The 18,877-nt window shown below is 52.5% G+C and overlaps 1 protein-coding gene across 4 annotated transcripts in view; it reads left to right on the forward strand.

The window, feature by feature from the left end:
• Positions 1–18,877, forward strand: part of Nrxn2 (neurexin II) — a 114,462-nt gene that overhangs the window by 25,175 nt on the left and 70,410 nt on the right. For all 4 annotated transcript variants that reach the window (NM_001369363.1, NM_001205234.2, NM_020253.4 and 1 more), the window contains exons 4-6: positions 4,325–4,354; positions 6,598–6,669; positions 11,049–11,350. In NM_001369363.1, the coding sequence (NP_001356292.1) occupies positions 4,325–4,354; positions 6,598–6,669; positions 11,049–11,350 (404 nt within the window). The remainder of the gene's footprint in view (positions 1–4,324; positions 4,355–6,597; positions 6,670–11,048; positions 11,351–18,877) is intronic.

The following is an 18,877-nucleotide window of genomic DNA, read 5'->3' on the forward strand; positions in this document are numbered from 1 at the left end:
GGTGTGAAGGAACATAGCTGGTACTGTTGGACGCACTCGGAAGTGAGTAGGTAGACACGGTTTTGCCCAGTTTAGGAAGTGTTATAGTGGCCATGTAAAGAGAGTCGGGGGTGGGGTGACAGGGTTGGCTGCTGGCCTGTAGCCTGTGCTGCAGAGAGTCCGTGCTGCTGCAGGTCAGTGGGAGTGTGGTCGAGTATACAGGCAGGGTGGGATCTGTCCCATGGTTGGGGGGTATGAGCAGGGCCAGCTCTTCTACTCTGCTAAAGCTGCCCATGGCTTGAGGAAGAGATCAGCTTCTTCGTTCAGCCCAGTCCATGGCAAGGGTGGCAGTTCTCAGATCTCTGTCCATTCTCTCTCTCTCTCTCTCTCTCTCTCTCTCTCTCTCTCTCTCTCTCTCTCTCTCTCTCTCTCTCTCGTCATTGTCTTTGCCTCTCTTTCTCCAGGGCTCTGTCTGTGGACCTCTCTCTGTCCCTCTCCTTCCCCAGCTGCTCTGGGTTCTGTCGTCCTTAGAAACTTTCTCTCTATCTTTGCTTTCCCCTCCGTTTCTTCTCCTTCTTTGGGGGGACTAAGGAAGGTTGAGGATAGATAGGGTGGCCTACCCTTGGAGGCTGGATTATGGTCGATCTTACAGGTTATCACAGTGACGCTGGATAAACGATTATGAGGGAAGGCTATATCCTGGTTACCATCCTGTTCCACAGTCCCCTATCCTGGGAAGGTAGTGGGTAGGATGCACTCTAAGACCCCTGGGCCTGGCCCTTCTGGGAAGAGCACAGAGACTCCAAGGATGTGTGAGTCCTGGGAAGGACAGGCAGTGAGGGCTACAGGTCTGGGTATAAGTGGAACCCGTTTTCCTTGTGGTATCCTCAGCTTACCTCGTCTGTTTCTTCTCTTCGGGTCTCCTCGGGTGACCTAGTGTCTGTGTCTGCATCTGTGTTTGTGTGTGCACATCTTCTCTTGGCTTGGCTGTCTGTGTGGGCGTGCTGGGCACCAGCTTATTATTTTGTCCATGGAGTGGCGTGTGTCCATGTGTCTCTGGAGGAACCACCAGAGCTTTGTGTGTTTGCATCTCTGTGTGTCACTGTTTACCCAGTATGCATGTGAGAGAGAAGGAGAGAGAAGGAGAGAGCCTGCACATCTGGGTGGACACAGCCTTCTGAGGGCTGGAGATAAGATTTAGTGACTTTAACTTGCTCTAGATGTCTCCTCTGGAATAAAGGGAGAGATGGATGGAGGGAGAGAGTAAAGACAAGGGAGAGGAGAGGCTTGGGAGGAGGAGGGGGCACAGAGACAGGGAGAGGAGCAAGTGGTGGGATTAAAAAGAGCTGGGGGGAGAGAGGGGGGAGAGAGGGAGAGGGAGGGAGGGAGAGGGAGAGAGAGGGGGAGGAGAGGAGAGAAAGGAGAGAAAGGAGAGAAAGGAGAGGAGCTTAGCAGGGAAGGCCTGGCTGAGAGGGAAGGGCAGAGGCTGCAGAGAAGGAACTTGGAGCAGGGAGAGGAGAGAAAGGCATGAGAAGATCAAGGGAAGGTCAGCTTTGGAGACCAGGGAATGAGCTCTGTGTGAGGTGTCCTGGTAACCTGCTGGTATGGATGTGGGCCTGAATATCAGCAATAGTGCAGGGTGTATATGGTGTGTGTGTGTACACAGGTAGGAATGTGGTCCTTCTGTGTGTCCTTGTGCATGTCTGTCTGTGTCTCTTAATTTTGCCATCTTTTTCTTTCCATGGCTGTTGTCCTGGGATCTGGGTGCAAGTCAGGGGTGAGACTGCAAGTGAGGACACAGGCTCAGCTGGACCTCCCTGAGGTCCCTCTTCAGATCTCTTGGAGGTTCTCTGTGCCTCCCCTTCTCTGTCCCTTCATGCTGGGATGCTAGGCCTAAGGGTTGGCTTCCTCTAGGAACCCAGGTATCCTGCCATGCAGTGCCCTGAGCGCCTCCATTCTTTCCTTAATCTCTTCCGAGCAAGGAGAGGAGACCCAGATTAGCCAAACAGAATACCCAAGGGAGGGCCTTTGGCATTGACGTTCGTCACTGCCAGCCTGTAGGAGGAGTGGAAGGAGGGGCAGGATGCCACAGGTAGTCATGGGGGAGAGAGCACCCCAGGGGTACTGGGGCCAGGGTACAAAGAGCAAGCTATAATTGGGATGGGAGAGGAGACAGGTTGTAGGGAGGGATGCCTCTGTCATCCGGTCATCTGAGGATGAGCCAGGAGTAGACAGGAAGGGAACGGGTCTCCCCTCACCAAGATGGCTGGTGCTGTCACGCCTGAGGGAGCTGAGCAGCTGGTTGCCTTGGTGACAGAGGGAGAGTGCCGCATGCTAATGAGGCTGGCAGAGAGCTGGGCAGCGGAAGGGTCTTGAGGGTAGCTGTGTGGCTTCCTCCAGCAGGAGTCAGGCCTAAGGGGCTGTAGGTGCTGGTGGGGGCAGAGGACAAAAAACTGAATCCATGGGCCCTCGAACACTGGACTGAGGGCAACAGAAGCCTGGATTTCTAAGAGTAAGGCCTCAGGGCAAGGCTGCTGCTGACAGGCAGAGTGGGAGGAGGGTTTGGGGCCTGAGGTTTAGAAGTGGGGTGCTGGAATTTTGTAGTCTAAGCGTGAGTGGCAGGGTAGGAACTATTTGAAGCAAGGAGTATAAAGACAGCCAAAAAGCTGGAGACCCTCCCAGTGCTTTGAATAAATCCTGTGTCCTGAGAACTGTGTTGTCCTGATGCTGCCCCAGTTACTGTGGCCTCCTCCCTCAAGCTAGCCTCCGACCTAGAGGTGAGATAAAGGAAGAAGACACCAATGGAGATGGAGAGGAAGCTGCCGGGAGCCACATGGCTCTGTTTTCCCCAGGGCCCAAGCCCTTCCCAGCCTCCTCGGCTCCTGGGCACTGGCTACCCTGGTCCTCTCTGTGCCCCAGAGATACTTGCAGCTCTTTGATCTCCACACTGGCTTCAGTTTCCGGCTCAAGGTCTAGCATCTCATGCCACAGGAGCTGGGATGATTTACTGACAGCAGACTGTTCCTCCCCAGCCCTCTTTGCCAGACTCCACAGCAGGGAGGTAGGGCTGGGGTTGGGCAGGGAGCAGGGGTTGGGTAGGGCTAGTTGGTCATCTCAGGGATCCAGGAGAATCAGTTCTGTCGCTGGTCTGGTGCTGTCAGTCTCTCTGGGGCCTGGAGGCCTGGTGTGGCTCATTCTGGAATGACTCAGGTTGAAGAAGGTTAGGGTTGCCAGGGCTTGCTCACTGGGCTAAATTGTCCTCAGCAAGGGCCTGGCCAGGGAAAGGGGACCCGTAGCGTCATTTAGGCAGGAAGGGTTTGGATCTTTCAGAGTGCTTGGCCTCTTGCCCAGGGGTCTTGGCTGTCCGAAGGCACAGTTTCTAGATTCCCAGATTCTGAAAGAATCACAGCATCTTTTGATCCAGGGTTTCCATAGGTGCAGATGCCTTCTTCCAGCTTCCCTAGTTCTCAGAAACAAGCAGGTTTTCTTTTGGAACCTGCTCTCTCCATGCGTGGCTGGAATGGGCAGCTGGAAGAGTTAGGGCTGTAGAGGAGGCTTTTCTAAGTCCCAGTCTGGAGGTTTCCTTTAAGGCCCAGGTTTCTATACTACCCACTTTCCCGCAAGGTTATGCAGACCCCTGGTGTGTGTGCGCGTGCACATGTGTATGCATGTGTGTGTACATGTGTGTGTGTGTGCATGTGTGTGTGTGTGTGTGTGTGTGTGTGCATGTGATGGCTGGCGTCCCCTTGCCCACTCAATCCCACTCTAACGGGACACTCTCTCTCTCTCCAGGTGGCTCTGATTTTTGTGTTGTGTTTTATTTTCTCCTCCATCCGAATTGTTTTTTTCTCGTTGACCGTTTTTTTTTTTTTTCTCCACCTCCTGGAAGAAAAAAAAAAAAGAAAAGAAAAAAAGAAAAAAGGAAAAAGGAAAAGGGAAAGGCCGCTTCGCGCCGCCCCGCGCCATGCTGCTTCCCTTTCCTTTTCCTTTTCTCTTTTTTTTTTCCGGCAAGAAGAAAAAAAAATAAGAAACCAAAAAATTCTCTCCCCTCCCCTGCAGCAACGCCCACCTGCCCGCCTCCTCTGGCTCACACCTCTCGCCCACCCTCTGACACCCCTTCCCCTCCCTCTACCCTCTGTTTCTGCATCGGGCCCCTTCCCTCAGCTGCTGGGCTGGGGGCTCTCCCCCGATGTCTGTCACAAGTTAACAGGGTTTTAAATTGTGGCAGCAGCAACTTCCCCTCCCTTCTCTCTGGCGGATTTCATGACTCGTGTTTCTTTGTTTCTTTCCTCTTCTCTTTCTTTCTTTTCTTCTTTTCTTTCTTTCTCTTCTTCCCCTTTCCAAGGTCCGGCTCACCTGACGTTAAACAGCGAAGGTATGGTTTGAAGTTTTGGTTTCGTTTGGATTGGACTGGATTGCCCCAGACTGTGCCTGGCTTTTCTGTTCTCTCCCCCAACCCCTTCTCCTTCACCCCTCCTGCCTCCCTCCTTCCTTCCCTTCCCTTTCCCTTGGCCATTTCTTTATTTGTATGGGGGTGCCTGGCAGGGGTGGGGCTGGCCCTCTCCGTCCCCCTCCCCCCCCCACGGGTCCACCGTCCACCCTCACGTCACCTTGGTTTCTGATGTCAGATGTACACTCTCCTGCCGTTGTCTCCAGTCTCCTTGCATTTGTTTTCTCTCCATCTTCCTCGTGGTACATCTTGCTTTCTCTTTCTCATGCCGGTGTTTGATTTGCATCCACTCATTCTGCTCACTCTCTCTTTTCTATGAATGCGAGTAAAAAAGAGAAGGGCCTTCCTGGGCTGCAGAAAGGATTTGAGGCAACACATTCCTCTCCCCTGGCTGCTGTGGAAGATACCCCATTTAATCCCTGTCCCTAGAATGGGTTGGAAAGGGAAACTATGGGGCTGGAGGTGTAGGATCCTCCCTCCCCACAATTCCTCGCTCTCTGCCTTCCCTCCATTATCTTTTGAGTCTCTTATCGCTATCTGACAGTCGACCATATACCAGAGAGACAAATGACTGGCTATTGTGATTACAGAACCTCACCAGGAGGCATGACAGCCCCACCAGGTGGCATGATAGCCCTACTAAGTGGCTAGACTCTAATTTGTCCTTTAGCTTGCACCTACCCTTGGCAAAGTTCCTCCCACCAGTCAAAACCCCAGTCTTGGGGGCCGAGGCATAGCTAAGCAGTAGATTGTTGTCTTTGCATACTCGAGGCTCTGGGATCTAATCTAAGTATTGCAAGGGTAGAGGATACCTGGCATTAACCAACCTGGAGGGGAACCCAGGAGTTCTGACTGGTCCCCTCCAGCTGTGACCCCCTGCCATCCCTGTATCCACCTCTATTAGCACCCTTGGCGGCTCTGCTGTACCTGCCCAAGAGACAGGCCTGTGTATTTAACCGAGAGACGGTGGGACCACGTCTAGGCTGCAACAGAGTTTTGCCAAGATATGAAATTTGGGATGGATTTAGGTCTGATGAATATGGGCCTGGAATTTGTGGAGGCATGGGAAATTATGGCCAGAGGAAAGCAGGAGGAAGCCCATACAGGAAGTTAGGAGAAGGGTCCTGGCTGACTCCCTCACATCCTTCTTTCCTCTAAGGCCTTGGTTGGGGGAGGGCTGGCTGTGGCTCACCTCATACACTGAGGATGTTTGCTCGAAGGGTCCCAGAGATGCCTCCCCTCACATGAAAGCTTCTGCAGCTCAGATGTTTGTTTAGTTTTAGTTCTGGGAGCTGGGGACTGGAGTTGGAGGAAGAGCCCAGAAAGAAACTTCCCCTTTTATTCCTGAATTCTCCTCATCCTGTGGGTCTAGCGGTAGGGCTGGTTGCCTGGGAGCCAGGCTCCAGAGAGCACCTGTTCAGTGGTAAGGGTGGGTTAAGCTCAAGCCAGCGTGGAGCCCAGACATGGCAACCTGTGCCTCTGGGGGTGCTGGAGCTGGGCCCTGTGTGGTGAGCCAGGGAATGGGGCTGAGAACTGGTGTCTGAGGAAGATTTGCTTGTATATCCCCCCGAGCCCCGCCTAGCCGGGACCTCCTTGGATGAGCACAGCCCTTCTTCGAGTGTGGTGGAAGGACAGACCGGGGAAGCCCCAGAGTTTAGGTGGAGGCCATCAGAGCTCCCACTGCAGTGACCGAAGCAGTGACAGGTGGCCCATGAGAGGACAGTCCCTGAACAGGAGGGCTTTGTACCTGGATTGAAGTATAGCACGGGTGTAAGCCAGGCAGAAGCAGGTTGACAAGATTATTCTCTAACCAGCAGGAGATGTGAGCAGAGCCCAGGGAGGGAGGAGCATGAGCCCCAGGGATGTGGCAGTGGCCCCACAGGGTGCTCAGGACCTTGGTCGGTCTCCAGGACTGCCCTTCTCCCCTGACTTGGTCTCTTCACCCTAGACTGACTCATTCCTCACCTGAGGCTGGTGGCCTTTGGATTGTCACATGGCTCCTTCTCCAGAGACCCTGAAAGCCAGGGAATCCCCAGAGAAGCTCTCCTCCCTTGCCCATGCCTGCAAGCAGCACCTTTGTCCTGGATAGGGCCTCTGTCACCTCAAGAGACTGGGATGGGACTGGCTGCAAAGCCCCTGTGCCTGACTCCCCAATTCTGCTTCTCCAGTAGGGTCCTTACTGTTCTCCGAGGGGGGGGCCGGGAGAGGAGGAGCCGGCGATGTGCACCAGCCGACAAAAGGTTAGTGATCCCACGGTCCCCAGATAGCCCAGCCCTTGCCCTGCTGTAGGCTAACTGCATTCTAGAGGCAGAGGTGTCTTCACAGGTGCATGGCACCCTCCTGTGACTTGCCTCCAGGCCTGCAGTAGGTCTGCTTCCCACTGCCATTCCCAGGGGCACTGGTCCATGCCCTACTGTGAAGGACCACAACCTCCATCTCGTCCCCAGAGCTTAGCTGTCCTGATGACCTTCCAGAACACAGATGCTTGTTTCTATGGCAGCGGTCAGGCCCATCTCTAGAAAGGGTTGCTGTGGTGGAGGTGACAGGGTACCATCCTATTCCAAGAGCCTGCTAGGTGCCTTGCCTGGGGGAAACTACTAGCATCTGTGATCTCTGTGTGTCACCTATATTGTCCCAGTGAACCATGACGACATTTAGTGGCAGGCATCATTGCTTTGGTAGGTGGGGAAACTGTCAAGCCAGAGGCCAGCACAAGGCCCCTTAGTGTCTTAGAACACTGGGAGTCCAGCTCACTTGTTAGGCCAGAGGCAACCTCTCTCAGGGCTCTTTGCTGAGAAAAGTACAGGCCACCCTGACAACTCTCAAAGCTCTGTATCCAAGCCAAAGCCACATGATGTCACCTCCACCCTCCGACTAGTGCCCTACTGTCCGTCTGGGTTTGCACTGTCCCAAGACCTGCTCCGGCTCCTCGCTGTCTCTTAGAGCCAGGTTGTGAGAAAAGCAGCCATTCTGTCTTTGTGGGCTATCTCCCTGAACTCCTGGGCCAGCCTGGACACTCCTGGGTGCCCCTTTGTCTGCATCCCCTTAGGATCAGTCATACCACATCCTGCCTCTCTCTGCTGCCCATTCTGGTCCTGAGCTCCCCGAGGACAGGATTTTCATTGTCTCTCTACGTTCTGCACAGCTCTTGACATATATGTAGGCATGAGCTCAGCACATTTAATTAATTAATTACTAATTTTGATAGGGTCTCACTGTGTAGTTTTGGCTGTCCTGGAACTCACTGTGTAGACCGGGTTGCCCTTGAACTCACAGAAATACATCAGCCTCTGTGTTCTGGGTGTTGGGATTACGGGTGTGCACCACCACATGTGGCTCACAATTATTTAAAGTGAGTGAGTGGTCACTGTTCCCAGCGTCTTCCTGACTGTGGTCCGGGTAAGAGCACAGGAACTGCAGGCTTTGTTCAGAAGAGTTAACTTATTTATTCACCGATGGAGGGGTGAGCATGCGTGCCTTCACATCCAGGGGCAGAGTCACTTACGACTGGATTATGGGCTGTCATGTTCAGCGTCTCTCTAGATTCCTGCAGCGCCCGGGGAGGTAGGCTGACAGGAGGAGGAGAGAGGAGAGAGCTGGGCTTAGCGCTCTGTGGCCTGGCCGAGGCCATAGAGCTAGTTGGTAGAGCCAGCTCCAGCACCCAGGGCTTCTCTCTCACATTGCATTTCCTCCCGAGGGAGCTGTACAAGATGTCCTAGGCAGTTCCTAGGCAGTAAGTGCCAAATGAGCAGAACACACAGCTGTAGATCCCCAGAGCCAGGAGGGTCAGAGCGGCTGGAGAGCTTCCCAGAGGAGGCCTTGGAGCTGGTCTGCAAAGGGGGCAGCTGTTGCCTCCCTTTCACGGCACCTAGAAACCCTCTCAGTCCTTGGCCACATTCAGCTTTGTTAGGCACACTTGTGAAGCCACAGATTCCCTGATGGAGAAGCAAACAAGTATTGGCAGTGACTCCCTTTCTACACTAGGAGCTCTTAAGAGTTGTGGTTTCTCACGTGCTGATGGGAGTTGTAGTTCCTGACTGTGGCCTGGCCACTGTGGGTGATGGAGGAAAGCGCCCCCTGCCTGGCGCTTCAGGATTTGAGCATCTCAGATCCAGCTAGGGCTCCAAGAAGCTCCCAGGGCCACATCACATTACACTGCACATTCTGATCCCTGGAGTAACAGTCTCCATGAGGGTCCACCTTTGCTTCTCTCTCTCTCTCTTCTCTCTTCTCTCTTCTCTCTTCTCTCTTCTCTCTTCTCTCTTCTCTCTCTCCCCTCATCTTCAATTTTCTTGCTACCATTGCCCACCTGCCTACCATGCCTCTTCCCTCTTCTTAAATGAGTTCAGGCTCCCCCAGACCTTAGAAATCTCTTTCCCTTTCTAGGTCAGGAGGACTGAGGTCCAGTCAGCTCAGGCTTTGCGGCATAGCTGGCTTTGCCTCCTCCCCTGGGTCCACCTGAGGAGTCCGGGAACGGCCTCATTTCTGTTCTGCGCCTTGGCAGCCACAGTCCAGCCTCAGCCCTGCCTCTCCTTTTTTTTTTTTCCCCTGACTTCTTTTGTTTGGTCCCAATCACTTTTTCAGGTGGCTGCCGTATTTTCCTCTCCTTCTGTCTGTGTCTCAGCGATGTTATTTGCTTTGACCGCAGTGAAGGTGAGGGAGTGGGAGGGGAGGTCTGACCTCTGGGCGGGTTTAACAGTATGGGTGGTGAAGCCAAGGTCAAATGCATTCCTGTTTCTGGTCCTTGAGCCCCCTGGCTCTGTCAGTGTCTGAGCAGCAGGCCTGGTTGCTATGGAAACAATAAAGCTCCAGAAAGCCTTGGCTTCAGTTCCCCAGAGGTCCCTGTCCCCTTTCTATGCTGGCTGGCCCTCCTCCTTACCTGTCCCCTCAGGGTTCCCTCCTGTTCTTTATCAATAGGGTTCCATGTGACCGCTCCTTCCCTTACAGCCAGTCTCCATTTCTCTCCTGTCCCACTGAGGGTCCATCTTTGTCCCCTTCTACACTGAGCTCCTCACATCACCGTTAAATATGTCCTTGTCTCTGCTGGTCACCTCACCTTCGCTTAGGGTCCCCCGCACAGAGGGAGGGATTCAGATGGTCCCAATGTGGCCCGTGCCCTGCCCCCTCAGCTTGCTGCCCTGTGGCCTCAGGACAGAAGGCCTTGCCAGCTGCAGTGAGGGCTATGCCAGGCACTGGGGCAGCAGCTGGTGCCTTGGCATCCGGATGCAGCGGGGCAGTGTGGGCAGCCTGCCTGGAGGGAGAGAGGCAGGCTTGTGTGCTGGAGAAGAGGTCTGCAGAATCTGCAATGAGATCCCCGTGCTGGCCCGTGGGTCTGTTCCTAGGGGAGGACAGGTGTCTCACAGTGGTCCTCTGTGCCCATCTCTCAGTGCCTACCCTTCCTTCCCTGGTCCTTGAGAACATCTCCGGAGAAGCTCAGAGAGTTCAGTCTCTGCCTGGAGACCCTCACGACAAACACAGTCCTGTTTGCCCCTTACCCGTCTAGGGAGGCTGCAGGATCAGTATTTACTTATAGCGGACAGAAGTCACTGCCTGGGTGCAGGCCACCGCTCTCTTTGGTTTGGAATCTGGTTTTCTGCCTGGGCTTGTGCTCTGGTGTGTGAAATTGAGAGACTGGACCCCAACTCTCTATTTTTAGTCATGGTCTTCCTATTTGTCATCCACTTGTAGACCCCCCCCCCCAATCTTTATGGCCCTTCCATGAGTTGTGGCTTCCCCCACTAAAGACTGCCAGTAAAAATGGAACTTGAACTGGTTGCTGTGTCCATGCGTACACGTGCATAAACATATACGCTCACACATGTACACAGAGGTCATGTACACCCACGAGCATGCACACACGAAAGCCAGGCCCTCCCCTGCCGCTCACCGGGCAGTGTGGCTGTCTCAGGTTAGAGGAGGAAGTTGGGAGATGAGGGAGAGCTGGCATGAGCTCCCAGGTGAATGTGGCAGAGTGGCTGTCACCTGGTGCATATCCCTGTCCCTTGCAGTGCCTCCCCACATGCCTTAGTCCTGTCCCTCTGCACTCCATGGCTTTCCAATCTTCTCATCTGTGCAGGGCTAGACAGCTTACTCACTGGTTTCATCTCTTATGGGAAGGCCTGAGAGTACCCCTGTCACTGGGTACTGAGGACAGCTGTTACCAAAGAGGAAGTGAGAGGAGAGGTGGGCAGCTCAGGAGACACTTGGTGCTGCAGTCCTAGAGAGGCATCCCAGGGAGAAGCCTGGCAGAGCCTCTTATTTCTCCCTCACATGCCTTTGTTCCGGGGTGGCAGAGGTTGAGAGGATTGGTAGGGAGGAGACGGCGAAGCCTGTGGCTTTGTCTGGCCCTGTGGCAGCTTAATTGTCAGCTGTCAGTGTGAGAGCCACTTAGCAGCCTCCTGCTTTGGAAATGGACCTGGGGGAAGTTGACTTTTGGTAGCAAAGGCAGCAGGGTCCAGGATGACAGCATGTAGGAGGGGAAGAGGGCCTAAGTTTAGAGTTGGGACCACAGGACTCCAGTGTCCAGGACCCATGCTTAGGTCGCTGGAAGTGAACGGGGAGGCTCTGGCATACCCCACCCACTCAGCCTTCTCCCGTTTTCCCAAACCATGGCGTCCAGGCAAGGAGGAATTTGTGGCAACCTTCAAGGGCAATGAGTTCTTCTGCTACGACCTGTCCCACAACCCGATCCAGAGCAGCACTGACGAGATCACACTGGCCTTCCGCACCCTGCAGCGCAACGGGCTGATGCTGCACACGGGGAAGTCGGCTGACTACGTCAACCTGTCCCTCAAGTCTGGGGCTGTCTGGCTGGTCATCAACCTAGGCTCAGGTGCCTTCGAGGCCCTCGTGGAACCCGTCAATGGCAAGTTCAACGACAACGCCTGGCACGACGTCCGGGTTACCCGAAACCTGCGCCAGGTAGGGGGAGCAGGGAGAAGGCCAGGGGTCAGCTTCGTCTGGGGCAGGACATACATGGAGGACAGAGGCATGTCTTGGGTTGGGGTGGGAGAGAGCAGGGCTGGGCAGTAAGGTGTGATTGGGGCAGTACAACCTGAGGTGTGAACTCAGCTATGTGACAGGCTTCTGAGACCTTATCAACCAGGGGTTGAGCTAGGAGGAGGCTCCAGAGCTGCCCTTGAGCAGAAGCCTGAGACCAGGAGTAGGGTTGCGCTGACCATGGAGGGAGCAGCTAGGGTTTTGATGTCAGGTACCCAGGGATCAGGCAATGGGCAGGAGGCTGCTGCAGAGTTGAGGAGAGGAAGCTGGAGCCTGAACGAGGACCTAGTGTGCTGTGGGGTGTGGAGGGGACCTGTAGGGTGGGCAGCAACACACTGCGGAAAACAGAGATACAAGTGGGGCATGATATGGCCTTCTCTCCACGGGGCTTTCCCAGGGCAGAGCCAGGGATGCATGGAGAGGGACTGGAGGTAGCGAGTGGGTGAGGGAGTCAGAACCCAGGAGTACCTGGTCCTACGTCTCCGGGAGTACTTGCTTGTCTTCTGTTTTTTTGACAAAGTCAGGCTTTCCTTGATGTCCATGTTCACCTTCTGCTGGCCAGGCCAGCCTGCATGGGGGGCTCAAGAGGGTTTTGGGGGTCAGCTCCTGCATATAGGATGGCATGCTTCTCTACATTGTCCCCTGAACTTTCAGACGATGCATGTGTCTTATTAGGAGTGGCCTTCTTCACCAGGCCCATCCATGGCCATCACTGCGGAACTTTCTTAGATGGGAGCCTGTGGATAGTTTCATCCAAGGAAGTCCCCATGTCTAATCACACTGATCTTTCTCTCTTCAGTAGCAGGTGAGGCCCCTATGCAGTCCCTGGGGACTCCTGTCTCCCCTTCTCCACAGTGACCCACTTACTTGAAGGGTGCTTGGGGGCCCAGTTCTCCATTCTCTTGGGTCTCCAGTCTTGTAGTCAACAGGCAGCAAGCTTCATCTTTCCACTGCTAAATGTAACCAAGAAAACCAAGCAGTTCTGCCTGTGGAGGTGCTATCGGAGGGCTTGGTGGCTTGTCTCTTGCTTGTGGATTGTCTTTGGACTTCCTGTCTCTAACTATTGACATTCTTCCCCTTTTCTCCTTTCTCCCACTGGAAGCCCCTCAGTGGGTCTCAGAGATTCTGGCTGACCTTCTGTTCCTCTCCCCTGCTCTCATTTAACATCACCTGGGGGTGATCTAATGGAGATTCCCCTTGCTGAGACAGTGGAGAGACTAACTGCCCAGTTCCTTCCGGAAGCCTGCAGCAGCCTGTTGCGGGTCTGTGCCGATGCGCTCTTCTTAGTGCTCCCCCTTCCTGTGCTCTGCATAGTCACTCCTCTTCCATGCAGCTCCCCACACCCATGTCCTATCACCCCATTCCCCAGTCCGAGCACCTTTTGAGTGTTATCCCCATTGGAGCCGGTGAGTGTGCTCAGTGCCTCTGTGATACAGTCAGGTGTCAAACACATTTGGGGGGTAATTCAGGCAAGCTTCTTTTGGTGCCTTTTGCTCCCCCCCACCCCTTTTTTTTGCTGTTCCTAGGACTAGAGCTGTCAGCTGCTGCTATCTTCTGCAAGGCACTGCAAGCCCACAATCTTCATCCACGTGCTATTTGGCCAAAAATTAGGGTGAGCTATCCTGGATTCAGAGTGAAGGACACGCTCCCTGCTCTGGAATCTCCTGAGACCGATGGAATTGTCCCAAATAAACAGAACAGGGAAAAAAAATACTGATCACACAAGTGTGAGGGTCAGTCAGAGTTCAGCTCCCCAGAACCCTTGTAAGAACAGGGCAGTCGCCGGGCGTGGTGGCGCATGCCTTTAATCCCAGCACTTGGGAGGCAGAGGCAGGCAGATTTCTGAGTTCAAGGCCAGCCTGGTCTACAGAGTGAGTTCCAGGACAGCCAGGGCTACACACAGAGAAACCCTGTCTCGAAAAATCAAACCAAACCAAAAACCGCCAAAACAGGGCAGTCATGGTAGCCACCTGCAATCCCAGCACTTGGGAGGTAGACACAGGGGGTCCCTTGGGCAGTCTGACTAGCTAGAATATCCAGAATTGTCAAGCGCTGGGCTTAGTGAGAAACTTTATTCAACAGAGGGGAGTGGCTAAGGAAGCATCTAGTCTCATCCAGTGATACCTTCAAGACTCCACATGAGTTCACACGTGAACCGTGTACACTCATGCCCACATACATGTGCAATCATACCACAGACATGCAAACATAAATGAAGACATAAATAAATGAACAAATTAAAAAATGATTAGAATAAGGCCACACACCTGCCCAGTGTACCCCAGAAGCAACTATGGGAACTGGGAAGATTTCCCGGAGGAAGGAAAGGTGAGCCACCCTCACGGATGCAGTGACACATGACGTCAGGACACAGAGTAGAGTGGCCCGTGTTCATCTCTTTCTGGGACATGTAGAGTCATGGGTGCAAGTTGATAATAGATGGAAATTCTTTTCTCCTGGATTGTTCTATAGGATGGCTCAGAGTATGGGCAGATCATGTGGACCCAAAGGCAGGGAGGTTGGGCCACAGAGGACGTCTGCTTAAGGATCTCGATGAAGAGCCCTCTTTCTCCAAAGGGCTTCTGAGGAATTTCTTTCACTCCAGAACCCATGGGCAAGAGATGCCGGAAGCACATTTGGGGAATTCTCTGCTTAGCCCTAAGGCCCTGCTCGGGAGCTGCTGCCCTCGCCCAGGGCCTCGTCAATGCCAAGCCCTTTATCTGTGTTTTCTGAGACTTTCAAGAGAAACATCTCCATTCCTGTTGCTCCAGCAGTATCTCGTCATCACCCCTTCACACTGTGCCAATGTCTGGAACTCTTGGATTGTCTTAACTCAAGGAGTGCTACTGGCGTTTAGTAGGCAGAGGCCAGGAGTGAGTAATCACTCTAGTCTGTAATACTGCCCCACAACAGAAACCATCTGACCTCACACATCAGAGGTGCCTCTAGGAAGGCACTCTACATATTCACCCAACGGTGTAGACAGCCCAGATGACATCCCAGGATTTGAAGAATCCTGCTCTATTCACACCGGTGATAGAGGGTGAGGTGGCTTTCAACAATGCTCAGCCTCCCCAGAGTTCTGTCAGTAGGGAGTAGTTCAGGGATTTGATGTAAGAAATGACATCAGGATGGGGGTGTGTGGTTCAGTGACAGATACTGATCTCACATGCACAAGGTCCTGATTCCATCCTTAATACAGTGTGGGGGCGCAAAGGAAGCAGAAATGACATGAAGATGGCCAGAATCCAGAGTGCTACAGGTTCCTTATTTTCCTTGTGTGACTCGAGTGGCTGGGGAGGTGGCTTTCTGGAGTGACCTGCTTCCAAATCAGCCCCCGTTAATTATGGGAGTGGGCCGAAGGCTCGCTCCAAAAGCTCCTGGTTGAGATGATCATCCCTGGAACACAGCAACTGGGACCAGAGGAGTCTTTAGTGACACAACATGTTCTTGAGGCTATTTTGATAGGTAGTCCTCTTGGGGGACAACTGATTACCCCTGAGGGTTTCTTGAAGCCTAGTTTTTAATCCTAGACTCACTCAATTTTCATACCGCCATATACTTCCAACCACCACATAAGAATACGCAAATCCATTTATCTTTAGCCAACACCAAATTGAAAGACAAACTGGCTACCAAAACATCACCTGGTGTTTCTCTTGCTCAGCTCAGATGGTGCCTTTTCTCAGTACAGACACTTTCAGATTTTCTTCTGGGTCTCGAGAGTGGAGTTCATCAAGGATCAGTCCCCATGGGACAGAGTCTATAATAATAGGATGACCCTGGGTAGACTCCTGAAGGATGGCGTCTCCAAGGCTGCAGTCATCCAAGATGGAGTCCTCAGATAGAATACCTGTAAGGATGGAGTTCTCAAAGAGGAAGTCTTCAAGGATGGAGCCCTGAAAAATGGAATCTTCCAGTTCTCAAGGATGGAGTCTTCAAAGATGGAGACCTCAAGAATGGGATCTCCCAAAATAGAGTCCTCAAGGATGGAAATTCTAGGATGCACTAATGATGCAGACTCCAAGGATGCAGTCCTGAAGGATGGGGTCCTCTGGGATGCAGTGCTCCATGGGTGGAATCTCCAGGATTAAGTCCCCTATGTACTGAGTGAAGCACCCACTCAATGATAGAGTCCCCAACACATTTGGAGTTCCTATTCTCTTGCCTCCTGTCCCTCATAGCACACAGCCTGTCTTAGATCCCGGATTTGTAACTTTCCAGACCTGTCTACACTGCCTTTCCTTGTTCTTCCTGTGGGGAGCTTTCCACAGCTCTCCCAAACAGGCCACCCATTCACTCTCTGTTGGCCAAGTCTAAGATTTGAGTCAGAGAGTTGTTAGGCGAGTTATGCAACCCCCGAGCTTCAGTTCCCCATAGACCAAGTGGGAAGGAACGGCTGATGACTAACTGAGTGGTAGTGGATTTATAGACACTCATTGCCTGGCACGATGTGGGTGCTGAAGGGCTCCTGCTGCCATGATCATTAGCTTGCTTCTTCTTCTTCTGAGTTCTTCAACTGAAATGGCTCAAGCTCCCCGTGGTCCATCCCAAAGCCAGCTCTCGTCTTTCCTGTGTCGAGTCCATGAAAACTTGTATTGGGTCCTCTCACATCTTACCTGTGTGCTAATATTTGTGACTATTTATCTCTACATCCAGGTTGTAAGCAAATTGAAGGTTTAATACCAGCAACTATTGAGCCTATTAGTTGTTCTTCTAAGTCTCTCTCCCCCTGGTTCATCTGGTTTCCTTCAGGAAGCATTTCCCTCTTTAAGGACGGTATGAGGATAGAGTCTGAGGCCTTGCACAGGCTAGACAGGTGCTCTATCACAGTGTTAAATACCCAGCCTATCCATTTGGTCTCCTCTTTAAACCCAATTGAACAGATTTTGGAAGTGAGGACTCATGACCGACATAGGCAGGTCAACTACTTCATGTGAGTGCTGTCACTGGGTATTGTGGTACACCCCTGCAATTCTCAAAGTCTGGAGGCTGAGGCAGAAGGATTGCCATAAGTTGGAGGCCAGCCTGGGCTCTGTATGGAGACTCTGTTTCAAACAAAAACAATGCCTGAATACCTCCTGTCTTCCTGAAAGAGCTCAGATCTGCCTCATGTAGCTTAGCTTGTGCTGCCTCTGTTCAGTGCTATCCTGTCAGGGTGTCTCTCAAACTGCGCTGGAATGTAGCTTCATGTTCAAAAGTCTCATTTATCACCTAGTTCGTGGTGTGTATGTGTGTGTGTGTGTGTGTGTGTGAGAGAGAGAGAGACAGAGAGACAGAGAGACAGAGAGACAGAGACAGAGGGTCTTATGTAGCTTTGGCTGACCTTGAACTTGTTATGTAACTCAGGCTGGCCTCAAACTCAAAGAGATCCATCTGCTTCAGTCTCCTAAATGCTGGGATCAATGACCTGCACCCCCACACTTGGCTTTACCGAATTTTTATAAAATTCTGAGAATGGGAGCCATGATCTCCAGTTTTCTGATGAGAAAAATAAGACCCAGAAGACAAGCCTGTCTGGGTGGGAGTTAGGAGGCCTTGGAACTTGAAATCTGAATTAAAGCCACTTCATTTCTTTGCTTCTGCAGGTGTTTGGGACTTGTTATCCATGCAGAATGCACGGAGGCTGTAGTCTGGGCTTCTGATAGTCCTGGACAGTCTCAAGTCTCACGACCATGTGAACGTTCTGAGCCTCTTGACTCAAGGAGCGAGCCCTTTCCTTCATCCCATGCTGAGCTTGTGCAGGCTCACAGGCTGTCCTCAGCGCAGACTTTTGCACGGAGTCTGCAGCCCTCCTCTTGGCATCTTTAGGGGGCTGGAATGCACTCAGAGGTCAAGGTAGAGATAGGATGTAGTTTTCTCCAAAGCTGTTTAGCCACAGCAAGTCCTCTTGCTTTAACGACTCACTCCCCTCTGGCTGGGACGCCCTCCTCATTCCTGGCATCTCCATGCCTGTGCTTCTGGGCTCTAGAAGTGGATGAAGCATTAGGGTTTACTTGATGGATTGAAACACTAGTTCTCTAATCTGGGCCTTTCTGTGTGGGCCACCGTACCTCAGGAAGAGCCTCTAATGAAAGCTCCAATTCTAGTCTTTAACTGTGGGTACCCACTGCCATCAGGGTCTGCATTTTCCACTCCTAGGTGGAGAGGGCTCTGTTCTCATCTGTCCCAACCTTGCACTTTCTTGGGAGAGTCTGGATCTCTTGACAAATTAGTAGGAGGCCTGGGATTTGAACTCGCATCTTCCCTTTCTCTGTCCCGGCTTTAACCTACTGTTCTGTCCAGCAACTCTGGAACTTTCTGTATGCATGCTGCTCTCTACTCCTATGTTATTTTCTATAACAAGTCAGAACAGCTCTTGGATTTTTACGTGTAGTGTCCTTACCCCAACCTTGTTCAGCTGCTGTGATGGCATCAGACAACGCAACTCTTTGGGTACCATCAGTTTGGCTGTCCTCTCTTTGGAGTTCCATCAGTTTGGGGTACCATCGGTTTGGGATACCATCAGTTTGGCTGCCCTGAGGTTGATTGTTGATTTCTCTGACTAGCTGACCTCTTCATTTCATGACAGTCCTGCTGGCTGTCAGTACAAATCCTCACGTCACGTGACAGGCTACCACCTTGCTCCAATCGTTGTACATGGGGCTAGACTCTTCTCTTGCTATGTAAATTGCTTCCCCATACCTAATAATTAATATTGGCTACTCAGCACTTCTAGCATCTAAGTATTGAATTCTGTTATTTTTAATTATATGAGTCCCTTGTTAATCGTCTTAATCAATTACTCCTGTGGCCACTGGTTACAAGAACTCTTTAGCTAACAGTTCCCTAGAATACCACTCCCCTAATCACAGTCTCAAGTCTGCTGCTTAGTATTTAATGGGCACCAGGCCACTCCATCTCTGGAGATGGGATTCTGAAGGTGGATATTGTCTTTGGCAGTGGGGAGGAGAATGGAGGAGAAATACCTAGAGGTGTGCTCTTAGAGATGGCGTAGAAGAAATGTGGCTTATAGTTCAGAGAAGATAGGGGGACACTGAGGTCCCAGGGCTTCTCTGTGCCTTTTTTTCTGTGGGTTGATGAGGAGTGGATTTCTGGCTCTAGTTGTGAGAAGTGGAGGTTCAGGGGTCTATGGGTGTCCATGGAAGGAGCCTGGTTCCTGGGAGACCATTGCCTGTTCCAGGGTCTTACAGGAGACTCAGCTACTCACTGGCAAATAAGAGAGCAGGGAGGGTGGCTGAAGAACCCAGGGGAATTTGGGACGGGGTTAATAGGGCCTCTGGACAAGCCAAAGCAGGTAGACAGGGGGAGTCGGCTAGGGGAGGGGCAGGGAGGAGTGGGGGGGGGGAGGGTTTGGGATGGTGTGATCATGAGCCCTCTGCAGCCTGTGGAGGCTAGCTTCCCCCTCCAACCTCACTGTGATGGTGACCCATTCTTCAGTTCTCAAGG

Source organism: Mus musculus, chromosome 19, assembly GCF_000001635.26.
Source record: "Mus musculus strain C57BL/6J chromosome 19, GRCm38.p6 C57BL/6J".
In the NCBI taxonomy this organism is placed as follows: domain Eukaryota; kingdom Metazoa; phylum Chordata; class Mammalia; order Rodentia; family Muridae; genus Mus; species Mus musculus.